The 22,952-nt window shown below is 39.8% G+C and overlaps 2 protein-coding genes across 2 annotated transcripts in view; one reads left to right on the top strand and one right to left on the bottom strand.

Annotated features, from left to right (window-relative positions):
• Positions 1 to 5,898: 5,898 nt before the first annotated feature.
• Positions 5,899 to 16,165, bottom strand: LOC147654718 (uncharacterized). Its single transcript, XM_086875171.1, has 3 exons — positions 15,889 to 16,165; positions 7,642 to 7,745; positions 5,899 to 6,490 (listed from the first exon to the last, which is right to left on the bottom strand). Exons 1-3 carry the CDS (start codon positions 16,163 to 16,165, stop codon positions 6,467 to 6,469), a joined length of 405 nt encoding a protein of 134 aa, XP_086731297.1. The 3' UTR covers positions 5,899 to 6,466.
• BCKDHB (branched chain keto acid dehydrogenase E1 subunit beta) overlaps positions 15,985 to 22,952 on the top strand; it is a 107,210-nt gene continuing 100,242 nt past the window's right edge. Inside the window, exons 1-3 of the mRNA XM_086876375.1 lie at positions 15,985 to 16,137; positions 18,652 to 18,729; positions 21,302 to 21,370. Coding sequence (XP_086732501.1) covers positions 16,002 to 16,137; positions 18,652 to 18,729; positions 21,302 to 21,370 — 283 coding nt within the window. The 5' untranslated portion in view covers positions 15,985 to 16,001. The remainder of the gene's footprint in view (positions 16,138 to 18,651; positions 18,730 to 21,301; positions 21,371 to 22,952) is intronic.

Genomic DNA, 22,952 nt, shown 5'->3' on the forward strand with positions numbered 1-22,952 from the left:
GCTAAAGTCAAAGGAAAGAGAACTTGTAAATATATATATATATATATGTACACATGTATAATGTATATGTAAAAATGCACATCAGAGGAGATGGATGTTGAAAGGACTTCTAGAAGTCAAACAACTAAGGAAAAAAGAAGTTTAAATTATCCTAAGATTTTAGTACTTATCAGTTTTGACAAAAGAACACACATTTTTCTCCCACGTTGTTAATCCAGGAGTAAATTACAAAAATAAAGGGGAAGAAGCAAACCCCAAACAAGACAAACCAGCTAAGCCCTGGCTAGTAGTGATCATGGAAGTAACAACCTCCACAGTAAACACAACTCACGTTCCTGTGTCTCTAAGCTAACTAAACTTTTCAGAACTGCAGATTTTTGGACTAATATTTTCCATGGAAATCCCTCAGAGTAGAAGTTTTCAGTAGCTTTTCTTTTGTTCAAATGCTTCAGTAGTAGTGCCAGAGATCTGTTGGTGCAGGGTAACAGGATATTCCATGGTTAGTTGTTTGTGATGCTGAATGAAAACATTAGTTCCGGTCTGTGCTTCTTAAGATTTAAGCAAGCGGAATACAGCCAAAACTGGAATTTTTACATTTAATATCTACAGTATCATTTGGTAGCAGACATACAAGTTCAAACACCTCCCAACTCCTATAAGCTTCTACCTCTACTACAGATGCTCCACTTGCACAGCCACAGGCCAGGGTAGAAGGAGCAGGGCTCATCTGGCCTTGCATATACAGCACCTTCTGCAATGGAAAAGGGAAGAAGGGCTGTGCTCTCATCTCGGTGCTCCCACTGCTGGTTTGAAGAGTGTAGAGAGGGGAAGGAATACCCTCAGCCCAGTGGGAAGAGGGAGGAATTTTAGAAAAAGGTAAAATGTACCGGGTAAACAGTCATGGGGGCTTAGAGAGAGGAGCAAAAAGGCTGAACAAAAAAAAGGAGAAGAGAGAGACAGAAGCAACTTATTAATAGAGCTCATTTCTATGTGGAATCCAGCTTACCTTCATAACACAAAGGTCTGCTTAATGACTCACCAGCAACCAGAACCCAGGACATGGTTCATGGTTCTGTAGCCTGAATTTCAGGCTAATGAGAGGACACCAGACAGTCTCTACTCACAGCTTTATTATCAAAATCTGTTCAAGGTCTTCGACCTTATCTACATGATGTACAACAGCTTCAACTCAGCTCTCCTTGAATTGGAAGGCACGATGCCAAGTTCCCATCGCTTGGCTCACCTGGAAGACAATGCTGTAGTTGCTGATGATTCTTTTAGCCTGGTGTGAGTCTATGTAACCATGTCTGAAAAGAGTGCCTAGTGCTCCATAGGGAAGATTGTGGTCAATGTCTTGGGTTTTCAAGATGACTTCACCTTCTACCATGAAGGCAAATACTAGGCTTCAAATGGAACTCCCACTAGAGCTGATATTCATGGATGAGTATTTGAATACTTTGAATACAAGCTTTTTCAGAAGATCAACAGATCTATCTCAGTATCCTGTTCAAAGGGGCTGAGATACTACTGTCTTGCTGAGGACAGTGGAAGAACCTGTATTTACTGTATTTAAGTGTCACATGAAGTTGGAGGCTGTGCAGGTACAAGAAACTGGCAGGAACAGGAGAGGTGAGGGATTGTAAGCAGAGGTTAGGAGTAAAGCCAAGAGCTCTCCCTGCACAGCATCAGACAGCCTTTAGAAGTCAATGGAAATAATCCATTGGAATGAAGAAGCAGAGACAGAAATTAACAGAAGGCAACAGGGTGACAACAGAAAATCCCTTCTCCAGGAAAAAAAGGAAAAAGAGAGAGAAAGAGGGAGAGACATGGAGAGAGAAGCAATGAAGAAAGGTTTGTCACCAGTTTCTTTGGCGTCTGGGGTTGAAAACAGAAGCACTGTTTCTCCAGCTGTGATATCCACCAACAAAGCATGTGTATCCATCCCCCTCTAGTGCCCAGGAGATGACAGTATTGCCACCACCTAGAGTGTGAGCTTAGCTGCTGGAAGTGTGCCAGATAAAGCACCTACTGCTGCTGATGACCCAGGCAGAGCTTTTGCTCAGGGACACCTCTCCCATTGCTGATTTGTTCAAAATAGCCTATGACAATATTTTTAAATTGTTAGAAGTAACCCACATTTGAAATATCAAGAATGAAAAAGTAAGTTCAAAATTGCTTGTGAAATGTTACTCCAGCCTCCTTCTTAATATGATCATAAACTTTTTTAATGACCTGATTACAAACTCCTGTGGTTTTCCCTCAGGACTCCCTGCCTTACTTGGGGCAAAGAGTGGCCTGAGTGTGCTGTGGGAATTTATTACAACTGTGCAATGGAGGAAGCTGCTGTCAGCTGCTTTTGTTGCAGCACCATCATTGCAGCACCATCACATAAGTGGATCTGCAGTGGCAGAAACAATGCTCTTACAGTGAAGTTGGTTGAATGACACCTTACAGAGTGTAGGCCAGCCACGTCAATTGAAGTGACGTTATTCCAGAGTGGTACTGTCCCAGAAAAAAGCTGCCACTAACAGTGTTAACTGGAGTAAAAGGTTATGGTTTTTCACAGTGGCAAACACAAGACCTGGAAAAAAAAAAATGGTTTGCAGAAGTGAGAAAGCTCTCACAGTTGCAATCCAGGTCACAACAGGCTGTGTCTCACACATCCAGAATGATGTATAGTGCTGTAAGCACTGAAAAATCAGTCTGTGCACACTTGAAGTGCAGGAACCTTTCATCGACTCTAATCTAGGTGTTTTCATTTTTCCTTTGTAAAAAGAAGCGGTATATAATAATATATAATAATAATGACTTCCTTTTTTGACACATCTTTGAAGATTTTAATCAGTTTTTGTAAAGAGCTAGTAAATACTGTACTTGAGAACATGAGGGAATCCCACTGAAAATTAATAAATTCAGTGTTCTATGCTAAATTGAGCAGCACACAAAAATAATGGCAACACCTGTACACTACAGGGAAAGGATAAATAGAGAAGATACTGAAGACCAAGCTTTAGTAAGCCCCAAGTAAGGCAGTGATCCAGTAGCAAAAGTAACATGACATTTCAAGTGGTGGGATCCATCTTGCAAGAGAGTCACTTGCACTCTCTCTAGAGCATGGAGAGGGACATGCTCTGAGGGAGATGTGTCTCCCTTCTCTCATACACCTGCCTCAGTTTTGGATGAATCACACCATGAAGTGCTTTACTTCTGCCTATTGGTACAGCTAAGGAGCCCACCTGACTATTTGAGATTCACTGCTTAATTTTAACATGGTAAAAATGGAATGAATCCTATCTCTACAGAAGTGGTCTGAATCTGGTTTTCACTTGCAATATTAACTTTAATGTCTTCTAACTAGTGTCAGAAGCATGCTTGGATTTGCAGTCCCGACCTTTGAACAGTAGGTTTTGGACTTACGCTTTCAGCTAAACATGTATTTCTAATAACAAAAAACCTGATATAGGCTTGGAAGCAAAGATAATTCTGTGATGTCATTCACCTGCCCATAAATGACCAAGAAGGCACACACAGGACATCACATTTATAAATCTATGTCCTACCTATACTATCTATATTAATATTTCTATGAAGTTTATTTTTTTGTTTTTTTTTTTTTTTTTCCCTGTGGAATGTCTTTCTTACCTCTTTTGTAGAAACAAAGCCATTTTATTCAAAACCTAAAATTTCACTTTTGCTAGAAAGCACTTGCAAGTCATAATCTCAGACATAATTTTATTTGCAGGCAGGGCAATATTGTAGGGTATGGGTATGTGAAATGTGCAGTTCTTAACTTCATATTAATAGAAGCACACAAGGAAATATATGCCCCTTTTCTATCACAGGTCTGCTGATAAAAGCAGCCTGGCTCAGGGGGAAAAATGGAGACAAATTTCTACAATAAATGCATAGTGTAAAAAAAAAATCAATTCCTTTAATGACAAAAAAGGGGTCTAATTGAAGTCAGTGTTACTATTTGTGCAGAAATCCTCAATCTTTCTCAGTAGGCTAGGAGAGAGGAGGGTGAGTCAGTAGTTTGGTTTTGCTTGGGCTTGTTATCAACTGTTGTCCTTATGAGGTTGTGATTTTGAAAGTACAAGTTGTCATTCTTCCTGTGTTCTCTCTCTCTTTCTCTGCCTGGGGAGGGAGCAGAAATGTTGCAAGATGAAGCACTCCACATCCCACCTAAGATAAGAACACCTTCATCAAAGGAAGACATGGCCACAGCTATCTGCAAGTAATCTCAGGAGCCAAGAATGCAAAGCTTCAAGTAGCGTGGGAATGGTCCCATTCCAGTCACAGCGGAAACAGTGCAACCCACGCACACTCATAACCATAGATTTTTACTAGGAGGGAAAAATGGAAATCTAGTGTGAAAAACAAAGGTCTTGTTTGTGCAGATGATGACACAGTGAAGGGTCCAATGATCTTTCCTAACTGAGATCTTATTAGCAATAAAAAGTAATCTGCCATACACCTGCAACAGACAAAAGTTTGCTTCCAAATCCACAAATACCAGTTGGTGCCTTGGAACGTAACTTGATGCAGTAGATGGCTGTGGCCACTGCAGCATGAGCAGGGGGTTGCACATTTGTTGAGGAGCAATGTGCATCCTGGGAGCAAGATACAAAGCATGATAACAGACTAACCAGGAGGAACAGGGCAACATCTCAGCTGCGCAGCATTGCCTAGGAGCTCAACACAACTGGGAGGGCAACCAAAGATTTAAGAGCAAGTTGTCATTCCTGGTGACATGGTACACACTGGTGGTGTATCAGACTAGTCTGTAATCTATTGTCACACAGAAGCATGTAGCTCCTGACCATGGTGCTGTGGCACTCTGGACTGGCAGATGTTGCTACTATACTTCTTCTGGGATCTTGAGTCCCCTCAGCCCTGCTACATCACCCTGTATAGTCCCTGCATTCCTAATTTACGTATTTTCACACTCCTCTGAGGCACCAAACATGTGAGCTCTGCACAGCCTTCTGAGGGTGTATGGATAGGTGTGGACTCTGTCGCCCACACTCCAAGTTAGGTGAAAGCAAGCCAGTTGAGATCTGAAAGTCATGTATTTGCACAGATTTAACAACTTGGGTACAGCCCTGGGCCACTCCAGCTACACAGATTCCAGAAGTGGGTGGCATCCAGTTGGCTTGGAAAGAGAGTGAGGCAAATGTGTGTCTGTCTGCACCTGTCCTGGTCAATACATATGAGTCAATAGCATCATTATTAGGAAAATAAGATTAGGGCAGGGACTAGGAAAGTCCTCCTACAACATCCAATCTGGTCTCATTCATCATGGATATCAATTGTGTACATGATTGCATCCCCAAACTTATCAAGCTCCACCTTAAGATAATCTAGGATGTGTTTGCATACCCTGTTCCTAATAGGACAGCACATAATGGGATGAAGCCTCCTGATCTGATAGTTAGGAACTTTCTAATTCCAGAACTTTCTAATTCCAATTCTAGATTACTAACATTTTATTATATGCACATTCTTTCTACTACCAGTATCGATTCAAATTGCTTTTCTCACTCCAAGTGTTGGATATCCATGATGTTTGTAGACAACAGCGGTGTCCCCTATCCATCTGCCTCTGGCAGCTCCACCTGCCATCCCTACTCTGATAGGCTGCAACTTCTGGTCCACATCTCACTCTCTTGTTTTTGACTGATGAGCTAACATTATGCTCACTTGACCTCCTTGATGAATCTCTTTGATACAGAGGTGAATCTGAGTTTTGCTTCCATTTGTTCTCTCCTTCACCTGGAGGTCATTTTGTTTCCTGTTCTATGTCAGTATCACATAAGGCTTCATTGTCCCATCTGAGACACCACCTCTTAGCTATCTCAACCATATCTCCCTCTCATCTGTTGCAACTGTCTTCCTTAATTTTCTCTTTTGCCATTCTATCATCTGCCTGATTTTTCATATCCCTTTCCATTACTGCAATTTAATTTCTCAATTTCTTCTTCTCTATCAGTTAGTCTTTTTTTGTTTTAATTTTGCAACTGCTTTCTTCTTGCTCTCTTACCCTTCAGGTTAGTTTCCTAGATCCGAGCCTTAAAGAAAGGATGAAAATTCTCAGATCTCCTCCTACAAATTGCTACACAAGCCACCCTTGCTGTTGTTTGTTTTGGGTAGGCAAAGCATTGCTTGCAAGAGTAATTTTTCCTTTGGTCTTGCCTGTAACAGTCTTTCACAAGAAGCTGAATGTGTGCAGTCGTAGGCAGTAGTTTTGACAATACATATGAAACTACCAGTAGGTCTTGTACCACCTCCTGGCACATTTGAAGGAAAACAACCCTAGGCATTCTTCTACTGCAATGTAAATCTTCCCAGTATCTTCAGACCTGAGCAAAACTACTCCTGTTTTCAATCTCATCCTACTTCTTGCTATTGTCTTTTCGGCATGCTAAGGAAAGTACTAGGAACGCATACTTCTTTCTTTCCACTAATCTCATTTCTGGGTGATGTGAGAAGCCTATCAGGAAGACAGAGAAAATTGTTAGATAGCATAACTGTTCACAAAGTCATCATATAGCTAGGAAATACACTTTGTTCTGCTGACCTCCAGAATATTTTGACTTCTCTAGCCAACTTGCTTCTACTGTCCTTCCTTTGAAAGAGATCCCTCTTTCAAAGGAAACTGTTTTCATTCATTAATCTGAGCTAGTTTGGACCAAAGGTTTTGAATTCTGAAATATGTTTTAGTTTACTGAGGGCTCCTCAAAAGAAAGCACTGGAAAGTACACATATACAGTTTATTATATATGGAGTTTAAGAAAAACAAAACCAAACTCTTTGGTGCTTTCTCTAAAAAGGAAATGATACAGAACACCAATAGCTGTTTTTTTTTTTTTTTTTTGAGGGGGGTTGGGGCAGATGATTTTTCAAGTTCTTTTTTTTATTGTATCCACCTCAGAAAGTAGATGGGAGATGCAAAGGGGGCTGAACCTTGTCCATCTTGGACACAGGAGAAATCAAAATGGTGGTTATACCCACTCTTGAAAACAACTGTAAATTCTAAGGAGAATCCAGGAAGACTGCTTGTTTTGGTCCTTATATTCTCAAAATATGACAATATCTCAGAACATATTTATCCTCTTCTTGGTCAGATTTTCACATCTGATTGTACAACAATGAAAGGACAAAAGGTACAATAGGAAATATTCAAGATTTTGGCTCAGCTGTGCAAGCAACTCTTGACATTTCTGATAAAACTGTAAAGAACAACATAAGGAAAACAGATATACATATATAAATAATGTTTCCTAGCTTCAGGCATATGGTAACCCACATTTGAATTATGCAGACTGGAAAGATCTTTCCTTTGTGGAGATCCAAATACTTATCTGTGGTTTTAAAAACACAAGGCACAGTAAGTGATCAGTTTGATTGTTCCTCCCTTTTTCAAAAAGATAAGTAAACCACCACTGCCCCAGACCGAACCTCGGCATTAACCCATGTCCTGTTAGGCTCTGTGCTAGTGAAAGCCCAGCAGCAGCATCAGGATGTGCAAACAGATCAGTTTATGTGCAATCCACCCCAGTGCTCACAGTGTGCTGCAGACTCCAGGGGCAAACTGCAATGTGCACACAGCTTTCATTGCAGATTGCATTGCATGGCACCCACCTGTTGCCAGCAGCCTTTCCTTTGGAGAGCCTGCACAGCCCCACTGAACACAGTTCCCTCTGAGAAACACACTTGCTTCATGACTCCTGTTTTTTCATCAGTCTCTAAAAGACAAAAAATTTTGATTATTGAACAACACACAGCGTACCAGAAAAAATATTGCTTGTTGGATTTCACAACAAGGGTCCAAGCTCAGTCTCCTAACACACTGCAACTCCTCTCCCATGATCTCCAGGGCTATGTTGCATCTTTCTGGGGAGGTCCATGATCTACACAGTTAGAAACAGTGTAGGGTGATCTATAGATTGACTGCTAGACTGATCCTTTGGGAGTACCAATACTGCTGTCAGAAGCTAAGGCTGATAGCATCTTAAATTAGATTCAGTCCTGCTAGGCAGCTTTCTGAAATCTGTAGCTATTATTTGTGAAGGAAAGAAATTTCTGTTGAATATGACCCATCTTTTATGCTGAAGCCATGGTGGCCATTGGACTGTGATGTGCACAGGCATTGAGTATTTATATTTGGAAAGAATCCGATTTTCTGCAATCCAAGTCAATAGAATTTGTTGCTTAAGTCATCTTGTGTTACCATCATTATTATTTGGTTTGGCATTTTAACTATTGAAGATTCCTGTTTCAGATAGAGAGTTTCCCACAAGATTGCCTCTGTCTGAACTGTGTGGATATGGCACAATTACTAAAACTCAGGGACTAAGATTAAAAATATTGAATTCTGACTCAAGCAGACATGTAGACTTTACAAATAGTGAGGTTATAACTTGTGTAGTTACTGTCAGTGTTCTCAGGCAATGCCAGGGCTGAACAGGAGGAATAAATGACTCCTTGCTTCTAGAGGCAATTGCACACAAAAGAGACACACTGTTAAGAGTTCTCTGAGTTTCTTGCTACCACACATTTTTCTGTGAATCATGGATTTCTGTTTTTTTACTGTCACTCGCTTTACTGTCACTGCCACGTTAAAACTGCATTTTGCCAAATTTCTATGCCTACCAGACTAATCAATAACAAATCAACAAAATATCTCTCTTGTGCTTCTATTCCTTTCACGTGTTAGCTTATCAAATGGGAATGGCAAACTGCAGCTGTATAGTATATTCTGGACTTGTTATTTGGCACTAGATTGTTACATAAAAATATGGAAAAATCTGCTTTGGGTCTTTCCAGTTAAGCACATGTGACAATATCTGTGGCACAGCTCCTACCAACAGCATTTGATGAGTCTGAGGGAACAAGAATGAATTTTTTAGGTGCTACTTTTGCAAGGGATTTAATTTCATATCTCTGGGAAATGCTGAGCATAGATTTCCTTATCTCTTACAGAGTCACTAGTAGTGCAATTAACTTCCCATACATCAATCATTGAGTGTATTATCAAGGAGACAAGTCTTGCCCTGTGATTCCTGCCACCTACCCTCTCACCAGTGACATCCATTGCAAATCTAAAATCAGCATTCAGCTAGATTTAGAGACATAAAAGTTTCTAACAGAATAAATTTCCTATCTTTTTACTTGCAGCCATCTATCTGTCAGCCTGGGTGTCTAAGCCTTGTCAGTTCAATCTTTTTGTATCTATGCCATGTAAATTTATAGCTGGACACAGACAAAAACATAGCCCTTACAACCAAGGCTCTCCAAAGAATTATAAACTTTCTTGCCGCCCACCAATGCTAACTGAATTAGATTGGCCTAGGGGCTACTTCCAGCACTCAGATTTAGCCTGACCAGAGGCAGAGGTTAGAAGTAGATACACAACAGTGCTGATGTTTAATTTTTAAGGAACTCCCACTGGGATGAGTATGCCTTGTTTTTTTTGTGTTGTTTTTTTTTCCTTATTTCACAAAAGGATTGCACAAAAATGAAATCTGAAGCAGTTTTGATGAAAGCAGTGAGCCCTGTTGGTAAGTCATTTAATAATTAGCTAAACAAAGCTCTTGACAGTTCACAGTAGGAAATCTGATTCAAAAAGGGTGGAGAGAACAATCTGATAGATCTGTATTTCAACATATGCATTTCATCAAGTAAATCTTTATTGTTCCCTGCCACCTAATGGTATACATGATAAATTACAAACCAGTGAGCCAATCCTCATTTTATGCTATTTCTAATAGACTTTGATATATTTATTTAAATATAGAAAAAGATGAAAGATTGGGATAAAAATGTGAATTATTATTTCTGGCTTTCAGTGAGATCCAGTCTGCCTAAATTAATCTAAATCCTGTGTTTTAGTGAAGCTTTATTTCTACATTCAATACCTGTGCTGCCTATGGGTGCCACTGAGAACCTGTTTAAGGATATCCTGTTCATCTAAATTAAACTTAGGCAGAAGCTTGTCGTATATGTATTTGAAACAATCTTTTATATAAAACTCAGAAAGCTTTAATGTACAACATTGCCACAACCTAGTTGTCTTTTTTGATTGGCACATAGAAATGCTTAATGCATCCTAGATTTCCCAGACCCATACAAATTGCATGAGTGCTAAGCATTCCTTCCCTTGGTGGTGACCCACAGAATTTTCAGGTACTCTGTGGTGATGAAAATCTTTATTCAAAAGAGAATACTGAAAGATACACTCTATATTAAAATGCACTCTTATAAAATAATACACTCTATAAAAAATGCACCTAGATATTTTTTGCTGGAATGAGGAAAATTGATTGAATAAAGAGAAGCAGTAATAAATACAACCAGCTACTTTATTTAAAGACAGCTGCAAGTGGGTGATTGCAGTGGTGCAGACAGCAATCCCACACTGAAAGCAGCCTTAGAATCTGAATGTGAACCAATGCCTGAAACCTAGTCCAGAAAAAAAATACTTGATCATTCTGTAACTGCACAGATGGTCAAGCTAAAAGGAAGACGTATACGCAGAAGAAAAAAATTCCTATAAGAATAAATTTAGACAAACAGAAAGCTGAGTATGGGATTTGGCTCTTACAAAATTAGTAGCACAGGTATCCCTAAAGTATGATCTAATTTTGTGTAGCTTTGATTATTCACTCAGAATATTGTTCTCTTCAATCTTCTTGTGCTTGACAGCAATGAAGCATGGGGCTGCATACTGCACTTTGTGCAATACTGCTTCTCTGGCTAGTGATACTAGTTCAACAAATGGCCAAGTGATGCACAGAAATTGATGTCTCCACATGTAAAAGTATGGCATATTTTACAATTATATTGCCACAGTAGGACTTGTTAATTGGCTAGTACATACATTCAGTATGTTTAACTTCAGAAATTACTATTAACACTCTGGGGGGCGATTTATTACTTTTGTAACTGGTCACAGCTCCCACTCTGATCAGCAGCTACAGGCCAGTCTGTGGCAAGGTGAACATTGCCTCAAACACTTATTTAAACCTCTTGAATGTGTTGCTTGGTACATGACTATCTCTAGAGCAGCACCTGCTAGCAGCAGACAGAACACTGTGGAAACCTGTTGGGAACTCATGGGGTCCAAATGTGACTTTTTGAAATCATATGACCATTCCTTAAATCCATCTCTGTATATTTATTTTTTGAACACTGCTTATAATGTCAGCTATATGTATATATATACATACATACACACAAATATATTCAATATACCTGAAGAATCCATCACTCTACTTGTTTCTGAATCTGATTAAGGTTTTTGGCATAGTTTCTTGACCAGTCAAATACTCCCTTATTACTCAACAACAACAGGTATTTTACTACTGCAAGGTTAAAGAAGATTATTTTATTATGTCTTCACCCAGTAGTTTTGCTATCAAGATAGTAATGTTTGTTTGATCTGCAGTACATTTTCTACAAAAAAATCTAGTTATGATTTGAAGAGTAGAAGTGATGAGAATCCAGCATGTTCTCAGGTGAATTGTTCCTACATTTAACTATCCCCAGGATAAAATTGTGATCCCCATTCCTTGCACAAATTTGATTTCATTATGACTTTTTTGGCATTAGAATTATGAGCTGTCAACTATTAGAAATCATTTCCCTGTACAGGTATTTCTAGATTAAGTCAGTAGAAAATAGAGTTAAATATGCTCTGCGGTTTCAAGGCAATTAAAACAGATTGCATTAAACAGAGGAGTGGGATTCTCATCCTGTAATTATGAAACACTGAAATGTCGTATAAAGAAAGCTGAATAATGTCTCTATGGATAGACACTGCAGCTTCTAGCCTTGATTCACTCAATGTTATGAATTACTCATGTAATTTAAAATAGGACTGTCTTCATCTTAAGTGTGCAGTGTTTAAAAATCTAAAAAGCAACTTGCGATGAAGCCCACAGTTACTATTCTAGACTGAGTGGGAAGCACTGCCTTACCACAGAGGTGGGTCATACGGCAGAGGTAACTGGATGATTTCTGACCTTACGTGAAAATGAGGGCAAAACTACACCATTAAAGCTTCTTTTCCTTTTTTTTTTTCCTGCTCTCTGGCAGACTACAACTTGTCTGGTTCCAGATAGATTCCCCTGACCTGCTTTTTATCAAAGTGTAAAATAATAATTTCTCTGCTAAACTGAAGATGGGTTTCTGGCATTTGCGCTACCTAAGATGAAACAATTTATTTCTAAGTCCTGTTCATCAAAACCATTACTGCTCTGGTCTTGTTCAGTTTGTCTTACTCATTCTCAGGGGGCAAGAAAACTCTTTCTGTTCCCACATTTAATCTGTATAGGACTGATAATAAAACCAGTCAGACCAAATGCTATAACATCTCCTTTTCACGAATACAAGAAAGAAATGACTGTCCCTAATCAGGCAAAAAACCCCATTTGTCTGAGGAAGGAGGGATGGGAGAAAACAGCTCCAAACTATCAGTACAGAAAAAGAAGAACAAAGCAGACAATAATTAGGGTAGAAGGGAGACAGAAGACAGCAAACAAAGCACAAAAACAGCTGTAGTGCCAAGCCCTAGGATTAGCGTGACAGGAGTGCTTACCAGCAGCTCCTATAAGAGGGGGTGAAACAACTAATCAACCGTTGGGGTGGAAACATGCAACAAAATTCCTTCCACGAACCACAGAGAAGGGAGGAAAACTTACAGCAACACTGTAACACATCAGACAGAAGTGACAAGGAAACAACTATGCTCGAAGGAATGCAACAGAAATCGTCTGGATGCTTCATCATCTGCAGAAATGCACTTTAAATAAAGTAACACCTACTAGGAAATGTGACTATTTTAAGGTTCAGCTGCAAGCTATGTAAAAATGTTGTGAGATTTTGAAATACAATAGTAGACTTGAAACCATATGTTTATGTCCAAATCCAATACTGCAGTTTGCTCACAATTAGATGCATGTCAATCAGAGGCAACAACATGGACTTCAAAGGAGTTACATCTGATTGATGCTGGCATAAATATGGGCATAATCTGGTCTGTGTCAGTAGGGTCTGCAATCATCATCAGATCCTCATTAATTGCTTTGCATGATTATTCACAAATAATAGAAATCCCCGCCAAAGTTTTTTAATGGTTGTCAACAATACTAAGGATGTGCAAAATGACTAATACACACAGATGGGAAATGCAGTTGATTTCAGCTCTTAAATGTCTGCTGTACAGATTTAACAGAAGTGACCCTAAGTGACTGAACAACTTCCAAAAAGAGAAAAATGTCTTGAAAATCTAATTGAAGTTGCTGGAATACCATAACATATACCAGCAACAACATGGATATAATTATTACCCAATCAGAGCTGGAAAGACATAAATGCTGGGACTAAACTCCACCAAAATGTTGTCCAGCCAATGTACATTTGGATAAACCTCTTTGATTTCCCCATTTGGTTTTTTTTTATTAACAGTGCAAATATCTAAGGCCATGTGGACAAACTATCTTTTGTACTCAAAAGGCATCAACAGTTTAGGTGTTAGTATATCTCCAGATACTTTTTTCTCTTTTACCTAGGTCTGACTAGCAGTTGAACGGAAGATATTTCTTCTTTCCACCCTTCCATCATAAATGCTATAACTTCTTCTGTGAGATACTGGGCCACATGACCATTCTTTTCCTTTTCAAGATTCATGTAGCACCAGGTATAGGAGACAAGAGTCACAGTATGGCATATACTAACTGTACATAAACAGAATATATCTTACAGTTTACAGTATGAATTTAGCAATTCATAGATCCAATAACTGACATATTAGTAATAGATGACAGACTCACATGAAATTAAGTCCTTTCTATACTATTGCTCTCCATTTTTAAGTTTTTCAGATCTTGCCACAATGATGTGAAAGATAGCTAAATTCCTCCTACTCAGATACATTGCTTTCTGAAAGAAACACAATTATTTGAATAGTAAACTTGGATATTTGTAATATTTTCCACTATTAGCAATACATATTACATGATTATATATCACTTGATGGTTACGGTGTTTTCCAGGTACTAAAAACATCCGTGCTGCCTTCAGTTGAAGTTGGAAGCAACCTCAATGTTTGACATTTATACTCCTCATTCATTGTAAAGATGGCTTTTCTAGCATTTGTTAAAATTCTCACCCCTTTTAGAAACTTAAATAGTGCCTTGTTTCACTGGCATACACTGGGATATGTTCAAACTTGTTTGATCACATGATCAATCACTCAAAATTTCACCATTTTTTCAGCAGTCTCTAAGGATAAAAGTCATGTTAAAGAGTAAGTGGATGGTCTCCCCAGTTAGCAGGATTAAGCCTTTAATTTTGTACAATCTTAATGATTAAGAAATTCTACATCAACATGAAAAAAATACATAATGAAACAACAATCCTCACTGAAAGAACTGTGGTCATTATAGGGATATTCAGGAATGGCTTGGAACTCAGACAGAAAAAATATCTAATAAGAGTTATTCATATTTTTTGTTAGATATGAAATCTCATATTCCTGTATTTAAACTAGGTCCTGCCCACACAGGGTTACATACGGGCCCTTTCATTTGAAAGAGGTGATGTCATTTATACGTCATTCTAATTTCTAGCCCTTTTCTTTAAGGCATGGTTTTGAGTTAGAGGTCTTGGAGAAAAGTAAAAATGCTAAGCAGTACTGTTGGTCTTACAGATAATATCAAAACAGGCAGGGAATTCAAAGCTTGTCACATGTTGGAGGCTGCATGAAAGGGCCTGATGAAGAGCCATGCACAGGGATAAGACCTGAAGCACTGACAAAAGCGAAAGTATTGATCTGGAGACAACTGAAAGGCAGCAAAGATGGGTGTACAGAGAAGAAATGGAGGCTGCAAAAGTAGACCAAGAAGATTCACATGGATGATGGAAGGAATGTCAGGTGGTCAATTTGGTGTGAAGAACATTAGAAAGAATGCTTTAATAAAACCTGACAAAGAAAATACGTTCATATGAAAGATCATAATTTCAATAAAATAATGTAACAAAGGTAGGAGCAAGAGTGTTTAGAAGAACTAAAGACCTTGCAAAAAAGTAATTTAAAGACTGAGAGCCAGGTTGGATGGGCAGTTGAAAGGGGTTTTGAGAGACAGAGCAGAACATGTAATATCTGCAGGTCTATGAATTCTTTGTACCTTCTGGGCAGCTGCTGCGGTAGAATTTGAGGATTTCCGATACTTGTGAAGGGAACCTCGAAGAAAGATTGAGCGTTTTACAAGGGCATATAGTGACAGGACAAGGGGACTGTTTCAAACGGTAAGACTCGGTTAAGATTGGATATTAGGTGAAGAACTCTTTACTGCAAGAATGGCGAGGCGTTGGAACTGGCGGCCCAGAGAAGCTGTGGGTGGCCCACCCAGGGTGGTGTTCAAGGCCAGGTGGGATGGGCTCCGAACAACCTCGCCTAGCGAAAGGCCGCTGGCAGGGCAGCTGGAACTAGATCATCTCTAAGGTCCCTTCCAACACAAATCAGTCTGGGATTTGTCTATTCTGCCGTGGTGACACAACAACCCCTGCAGTGAAAGAAGAGTTTTAAGGGGAGAGGTGAAGCCTTTGGTTTCAGCTGCGACTGTGACAGCACCAAGCGTGCGGCGAGGCCCGCTGTGGCCGTGCCTATGACTGCGGCCATGGCTTGTGGCCGTGCCTACGACGGCACCTCTAGCTGTCCCTGTCCCTGTCCTTGTCCCTGTCCCTGCGGCCGTGAGGGCGCGGCGGACCAGCGCGCTCCCGCTCGCTGCCGCGCGCCGCGCGCGTTCCCGTGCCCCGCCCCCCAGGCCACGCTCTCCGCGCGCACGCAGCAAAACTCCCTCCCCGCGCTCCCACTCCTCCACCCACCGCGGAGCCGCCGCTGATTGGTTCGTGTCCCGGCGGCGCTGGCCAATGGGAGGCCGGCCCGGGACCCCGCCTCTTTAGAACCTGCTGGCGGCGGAGGGCCCGGCATCGCGGCGATGGCGGCGGCGGGGCGGGCGCTGCGCGCCGCGCTCCCCGCCGGGCTCTGGGGCCGCCTGGCCCCGCTGCCGGGCGCGCCCCGCCGGGCCGCCGCGCACTTCGCTTTCCAGCCGGACCCGGCGCCCAGCGAGTACGGTGAGAGCGCGGCTGGGCCGGGGTCCATCCCGCAGGCCGGCCTCAACCTCGCTCTGCCGCCGGGTCCGCCCTATTGCCCCCGCCTTCTCGGCGCCAGCAGCCTCGTCCGGGATGGGAGGGAGGCAGGCAGGAGCCGCCGAGCGCCCGTTGTGCGCTGCGAGTCGGACCCCGGGCGGCGGAGGCATGCGCACGGCCGCGTGACCCCGCTGTGTCCTCGGCGCTTCCACGCGGGGGTTGTCCCCTAGAAATCCTGCCCTGTGGGTGGGAAGGGCCCTGTGGGCCGCTGGCGGGGCCGGGGCTGCCGCAGGCCCCTCGACGGTAGGGAGGTGAAGTGTTTTGGGCTGTCAGAGCCAGAGGTGCGGCAGATGGGCCCGTCGCGTGCTCAGACCCGCAAGCCCATCCTCGGCCTCTGCCCTGTACCAAAAGCTTCTAGCAGTAACTTACTGACTTCACATTTATCCTGGTTTTTGCATTGCATGCTTAAGTCACGAGTGCGATAATAAACCTGTCACGAATAAAGACTGCTGTCCCCTGAGAGGTTCGAGGTCATCCTCGTGGTCACGTGTTTGAGAGTAAACACGGATAACTTGGAAATGAACAGCGCATGGCGCTTGACTTTTCTTTCTGAAACGCGTCCCTGCAGATGGCTAGTGCCGAGTTCTCCTGGAAGAAGCCTGCCAGCTGCAGAACAGCTGTTTCTATCACGTGAACCGCATTATGCTCTAGAAAACTTGTTACTTGGTTGGATACCTTGGTGTTGCATCTTTGTGACAAACGGAAGCAGAGTTTTCTCTACCTTTTCTGTTAGTGATAAAGATGTACAGGCGTCCGAGATGCCTTCACAAGGTGAAGCTTGTCTATGGCATGTCCCTGCTTGAGATCATGTGAAGAAACTCTGGTGTGGCATGCTAGTTATTGCTATTTAATTAATAGAAAACGAGTTCCCTGTTAAATACACTTTGAAATTCTGTGAAAAGTAGTGGAAGTGAAATAAAATTATGGCAATACTGATATTGATATTGTTGAGATACTGGTTTTCCAACTTCACAGTTCAGATCTAAAAGGCATAATTATTTCCACCTTTCCTCTGTGGGGCTGATAGAAAGGCCTGTGTTATAAGGAAGAGAAGCAGGTTAGAACTATCATGGTGAGGAATTTCTGATGGTAGCTTAAGTAATAACCATTTATTTATATCAAATACTGGAAGGATGTTATCTTCTAGAGAAGATAACTTAAGTACTAATGTGGATGACTAGGGAAAGAGAGAAACAGCTGTTGTTCCCCTGCTTTCCTTCTCTTCAATTTGTAACTTTTGTTCATTAGGGCTTTTGTATAACTTAAACAATTCCCTTTTTTTTTTATTATTTTTTTTTATATATATTTTCCTATCCTTAAAGGGCTATGTAAGGTATAACAAGTGAAATTACCAAGCACAGGAATGTGTAAGAATGCAGCTACTCAGCTAATCAAGTGTGGTGTAACATGGGTCTTTAATGAAAGATACTAACATTAATTAGCTATTTAGAAGAAAGGGAAGCTGAGCATTTGTTGAGCAGTACCGTAACTACTGGAAAAAGAATGTAGTTCTCCTTTCTGAATTCTAACACCTGTTTGTGTGTCATCTTCATCTAACTATCTTATTCATTTATTTAATTTTACATGCTGTATGTGTTAGTAGGTAGCATTCTCCTGGACTGTAGCTTCTAGTCATGACATAAGAGGTTTTGCCAGTTAAAGAGCTACCAAATGTAAGCCAAGCAATTTCTTACTTGGTTTCTTTTAAGAGTTCTTTTATTTGCTTGAAGAATCTGAATTGGTCATAGTAGTGAGGACTAGGGATTTGTTTTGGCCCATCTTTGCTTTCAGGCCTCCTTATTTTTCCCTGCAGTGCTGGAATGAAGTAGGGAACTTTGGTAGCCTTGGTTTGAATTAAACAGCTTGCTTTACTTCAGCACCAAGTTTATTTCTTTGAAGTATGGACTTGATGATTCAGACACTTAATAAAGTGTCTGTTCAGTGGCAGTGCAGAGGGCAGGCCAGTGGTGTAGAAGATGTCTGATAATCATAGATGTCTGATAATGGGAGAGGCTGGAGCTTAAAAAAAATGTGATTTAAGAATGATAAAGTAAGCTTCACTGAATTTTAGCAGGAGGGTGAGGGGATCCCAGTCCTCAAAACAATAATGCATTGGTTTCTGCCTTTAAAAAGGAAGGCATTGTTCCCAGTGTTTGACTGAGCATTGCAAAGCTGCATTTGCTCTAGGCAAGAGCATAAGTTTTTGAAAAAAATAATTGGAAGTAGAATTATTGTCCTGGTAGGCCAAGTATACAATGCTCAATCTCATCCATCCCATAATTTAAGTTTATTCAGTAAATGAATCTTGGGTATTCCTAACTGGGATCTTGTTTTTGGTGGTTAAGTTTTTTAGTTTTTAGACATGTTTTGCACCAGTGTTTCCTAATGTACTTTGTGTTTTGAACCAAATTAAATTGCGGAATCATTGCATTCACACAGGGCAAACTCAGAAGATGAATCTCTTCCAATCCATAACAAGTGCCTTGGACAATGCTTTAGCCAAAGATCCAACTGCAGGTACCTTATACTTGTTGGTGTGTTTTGTTTTATATAAATTGTGGTTTGAATTGCCTATCTGTGTACAATATTTAATGTATTTCTTATGGCCTTTAAAATTTACTAATAAGTTATTTCTACACTTTGATCTCAAATCTTAAAAATGTGTTGCTTTAACGGATTACTAATAGATTATATGGTCTAAGAAGCAGTTGTATCTTCTGTATTAGCTCTGTGTATTTCACTTGAAAGTGAGGACAGAAGATACATTATTTAATATGCTTAAAGTATAACTGATGAGAACTGTCCTTGAGGGCAGCTTGAGTCCCACTAGTAGGAGTTGTAAAAATATAAGCATTACTTTTAAATTTCTTAAACTTTCTGTTCCCTAAAACTGTTATTTCTTTTAGAGACCATATATTCATCGCTCTATACATTCTGCTTTCTTCCCTGCCCTCGAAAATTCATTTATAGCTTTATTGATTTCTGTCCATTATTGTGCATAGGCAGTGTTAGATTTGCTAGACTTCTGCAGTCTGGATAACCCATAACTTGGAAGATGCTACTTCATTATGGCGAGATATAAAAGGCTTATTCTGAACTATTGCACAAAACTATTTACTCCACTTTTAATTCTTATACATAACAAGAGGTCTTTTGCTTCTGTTGTCCAAACAAGGGCATGATGGCCAGATATCTGAGAGATGCTTCCCATGAACACAGCTTCAAAGGCTGCATCATCTTGTGTAATTTTGGGTTTTCTTTTTAGTATGTTAGTAGCCCTTTTTGGCACTGCTTGGATCACTGCTCAGCCTAAAGTCTGACTAATTGTCTAATCTTTTGGGACAAATTCCATGTTGTCTGTCCAGTACTATGCATGTATACATTCCCTCTCAATCTCAGCTGTTTTATATGCACCTTGATTAGATTGAACTTAGGCAACTGAGGGTAAATTAGGGCCAAGAACAGATTTCATTGCCATTTCTCTAGAATCAACCATATGAAAGCAAGTAGAATGTTAGTCCAGCCAGAAGGAACCTACCCTTTTATATACAGTCTTGTGCCTTTAGAGAACTAAGGTTCCAGTCTTGCTCCTCAACTTTGCAGGGCTTAGTCTTTGTAGAGCCCTTTGCAGGACCATGTTGGAGTTCCACAGTCCAGATGTGAGTTCTCAGAATCACTCCACTTACTGACTTAATTAGGACTTTTTGCAATAGAAAACGTGTCCTTCATATGTTTTTAGTTGTATGGGAATTGAGCAAATAAGTGTGGAAATCCTCATACTTATGTTGATGAGAATTAGAATCTCTCCAGGAAAATATATTTCAGTGGCTGAACTGAATGAGTAAATCCATTCAACTTTGTGTATACCAGGATTAAATGGGAATACTTTATGTAGATGCCAGCTGGCTCAAAAGTAAAGAGCCATATGGTAATAGAAAGGACTTAAAATGATTTTAAGTACATAAAATCCCACCCAAATTATTGTTAAAAATCAGAGAAGTGATCTAGGGACATAGTTCGGTCATACACTCCATGAGTACATTCTTTTTACATCTTTATAGAAGTTGTATTTCTTTAAGTGGTGTCATTGATGTGATTAGCACAAGTATGCTAATCCCTTTTTGTGATTTCAATCAGAAATTTATTTTATTTAATTAAGAATAGTATTTGAAAGGCAAGAAGGTTAACTTTTTATTTTGTGTCCTTTAGAATATGGAGAATATTGAAGAATTGGGGAATAATCAGAACTGATCCTGGTTCATACAAGCATCTATTGGTGATATTGCTGCACATCTTACATGCTTAAAAATTGAAATGGGAAATACTTGTTTCTGTGAAACAGATAACTGTTTTAAGAAAAGTTAGACATAACCATTCCCTAAATGCAAAGAAAAAAGCCTGAACAGATTAGTTGGTATGAAGCTAATTTTACAAGGCAAATACTTTTAGTGATAAAACTTTATTCACTGCAAGAATAGTAGTGTTAAATACTGAGAACTGTCCTAGTTATTAAATAGCCATCTTTTCTGTAAAGGAGTTCCTTTGAAGTCACTCTTCAGGGGTCTGGAAAGTATCTTTGGAGAAGGCTTGACATTTCATATTAGATTGATATTTTGGAAAAAATGTCAATGTGATTTTTTTTAAAACACTATATTTATTGAAAACTGTGGATGAAGAATGCAAATGGTTATAAATGAAGCAGAAGGCTTAATTTCAGTGACTGTTTAGTGACTGAATGTAATTGCTTTTTGGAATTTTACTCACTTAGTTTTAGACACTGTTATTATAGGGTATTTCAAAAAAATTGATAGCTAATGAAAGCCTAACAGAATCAGTTTCATGAATTCTGTTTTGAGACAGATGTGTTGGTGTTCTGATTTCTCATTAATCTTGGTTCTTCATTTGTTATAGTCAGGCTGTGCGTGAGAAATATTTAGATCTAGATAAATCTTGAAGTTTAAATGAAATGCTAGGAGTTACTTTTGTTAGTGTCTCATATAAAAGCCTTCGAAATGTGATTGTTTAAAGGTGTAAGATGTAGTAATGTTAACATTGGAGTAATGTTAGCCTCCCCTGTTCTTATTTTCAGTTGTATTTGGTGAAGACGTGGCCTTTGGTGGAGTCTTCAGATGTACAGTTGGCTTGCGAGACAAGTATGGTAAGTTAATTTAGAAATCTGACATCAGATTCATATTAACATCTCTGCTTTTTTTTTTTTTTTTTTTTTTTACTTATTTTGCTGTGAGAAGAACCGTTACTGCAATGCTAAAAAACCGTAAAATCAATGTTTCATGTATGGCAGGCTGATTAGTGTGGAGCATTTTACAGGTCTTGGAAGCTGGTTGTGGAGACAGTACTATGATACAGCTTTTAATTTGGCAATTGCAACTCCCCCACTGCAGTTACTATTTCCTACTGGGTTATTAGGAGGAATAAGAGTTAGAAGATATTTAGTTTCAGCATCTTACTTTCGTCAAGGTACAGAAATGACCTGGACCTTTTGCTGCAAGTGTTAAATCTATTTAATGGTAACAAAGATGTGTTACAGCCATCTTGAGGAACAAAGATCCACCTTTTTTGTGAATAAACCAAAAAAAGGGAGAGGATAAAGACTATACTTCTAAGAAGTTTCAGAAACACAACCATATTTTGCAGTCTTGCTTCTCTGCTTCAATTATTTTGTGGATGTTCTCTTGCTCTCTAGTTTACATGTGAATGTTTAAATAATTTGGATAGAACTTCTGCTAGCCATGATCTTTAGTGCTGCTTGTTGAGACTGAGTTACAGTTCTGTAACCGGTGTGATATATTGACTGTGTGTACGAGACTCCATATGAAAACCAGGCCTCTGAGACTGGAAACATAGGCAACAGAAGATGTTGTTTGGGAAATAAGTAATAGCAGCAGCAGATGGTTGCATAAGCAACCTTCTTGGGTTTTAGTGAGCATCTCCAGTTTAAAAGACAGAAGAGACAAACTTTATATTGTTAGGTGGTGCTTTGAGGGTCATTTGATGGTTTTTGTTTTTTTTTTTTTGATGTAAGACAGTCATATACTATTGGAACAAAGGAAAGAGATTATTTAATCTTTGTAGTAGCATTTTATTGGTAGTGTATTCCAACATGCCAGTGCTGGTCAAAGACTCTGTGACGGCCCTGACAGAGCACAGGGGGTCTGTTGAGGGAGTGCAAAGCACTGTTTACACTAACTGTGCAAATCAGGATGATAACCAGCAGTCACAACACGTTAGCAGCCTAGCTAGAATCAGGTTTATTTCATGGGTATGATAATGAAGATTTTTCATGAGATTTTTGAGGAAGCTATGATGTGACTTCAGGAACATTTAGAAAGAACTCCTTTAAAGCATGAGAGGGAACATGAGAATTGGGGAAGTACTTATATGAACATTAAACAAGAACTAATGAAACTAGTACTGCCATTTACTCAAAAAGAGTACTGACTTCTTCAGGGTAAATAAGAGGTTAGATTTTATGAGGAAAATCTTAATTGTTTCAGGTGATTGTCAAGTAAAATGGGTAGGTATATAAAGTGCTAATAAGATGAGATTAACAAGGTAGGAAGGTGTCTCTTCACTTTAATTCAGACCATTGAAAAGATTATGCTTGTGAAAGTGTGTCAGCAAGAAGAGAAGGAAAATTTTTAAAAACTTTTTGCTGTTTTCCTACATTAATAAAAAGGTTGTTTTACAGCTTCTGGTGTTTAGGTCTAGGTGACAAGTGA

This window comes from Cyanistes caeruleus, chromosome 2 (genome assembly GCF_971803275.1).
Source record: "Cyanistes caeruleus chromosome 2, bCyaCae1.hap1.1, whole genome shotgun sequence".
In the NCBI taxonomy this organism is placed as follows: Eukaryota; Metazoa; Chordata; class Aves; order Passeriformes; family Paridae; genus Cyanistes; species Cyanistes caeruleus.

What these genes read in the sequence shown, in the direction of transcription:
- LOC147654718 (XM_086875171.1), bottom strand. Translation starts at nt 16,165, where the DNA reads ATGGACCCCGGCCCAGCCGCGCTCTCACCGTACTCGCTGGGCGCCGGG. An exon ending in CAATCAGCGGCGGCTCCGCG is followed by an intron (nt 7,746 to 15,888) that starts GTGGGTGGAGGA and finishes TTTGTCTTTTAG; the next exon opens with AGACTGATGAAAAAACAGGA. An exon ending in GGAAAGGCTGCTGGCAACAG is followed by an intron (nt 6,491 to 7,641) that starts GTGGGTGCCATG and finishes TCTTCCTGATAG; the next exon opens with GCTTCTCACATCACCCAGAA.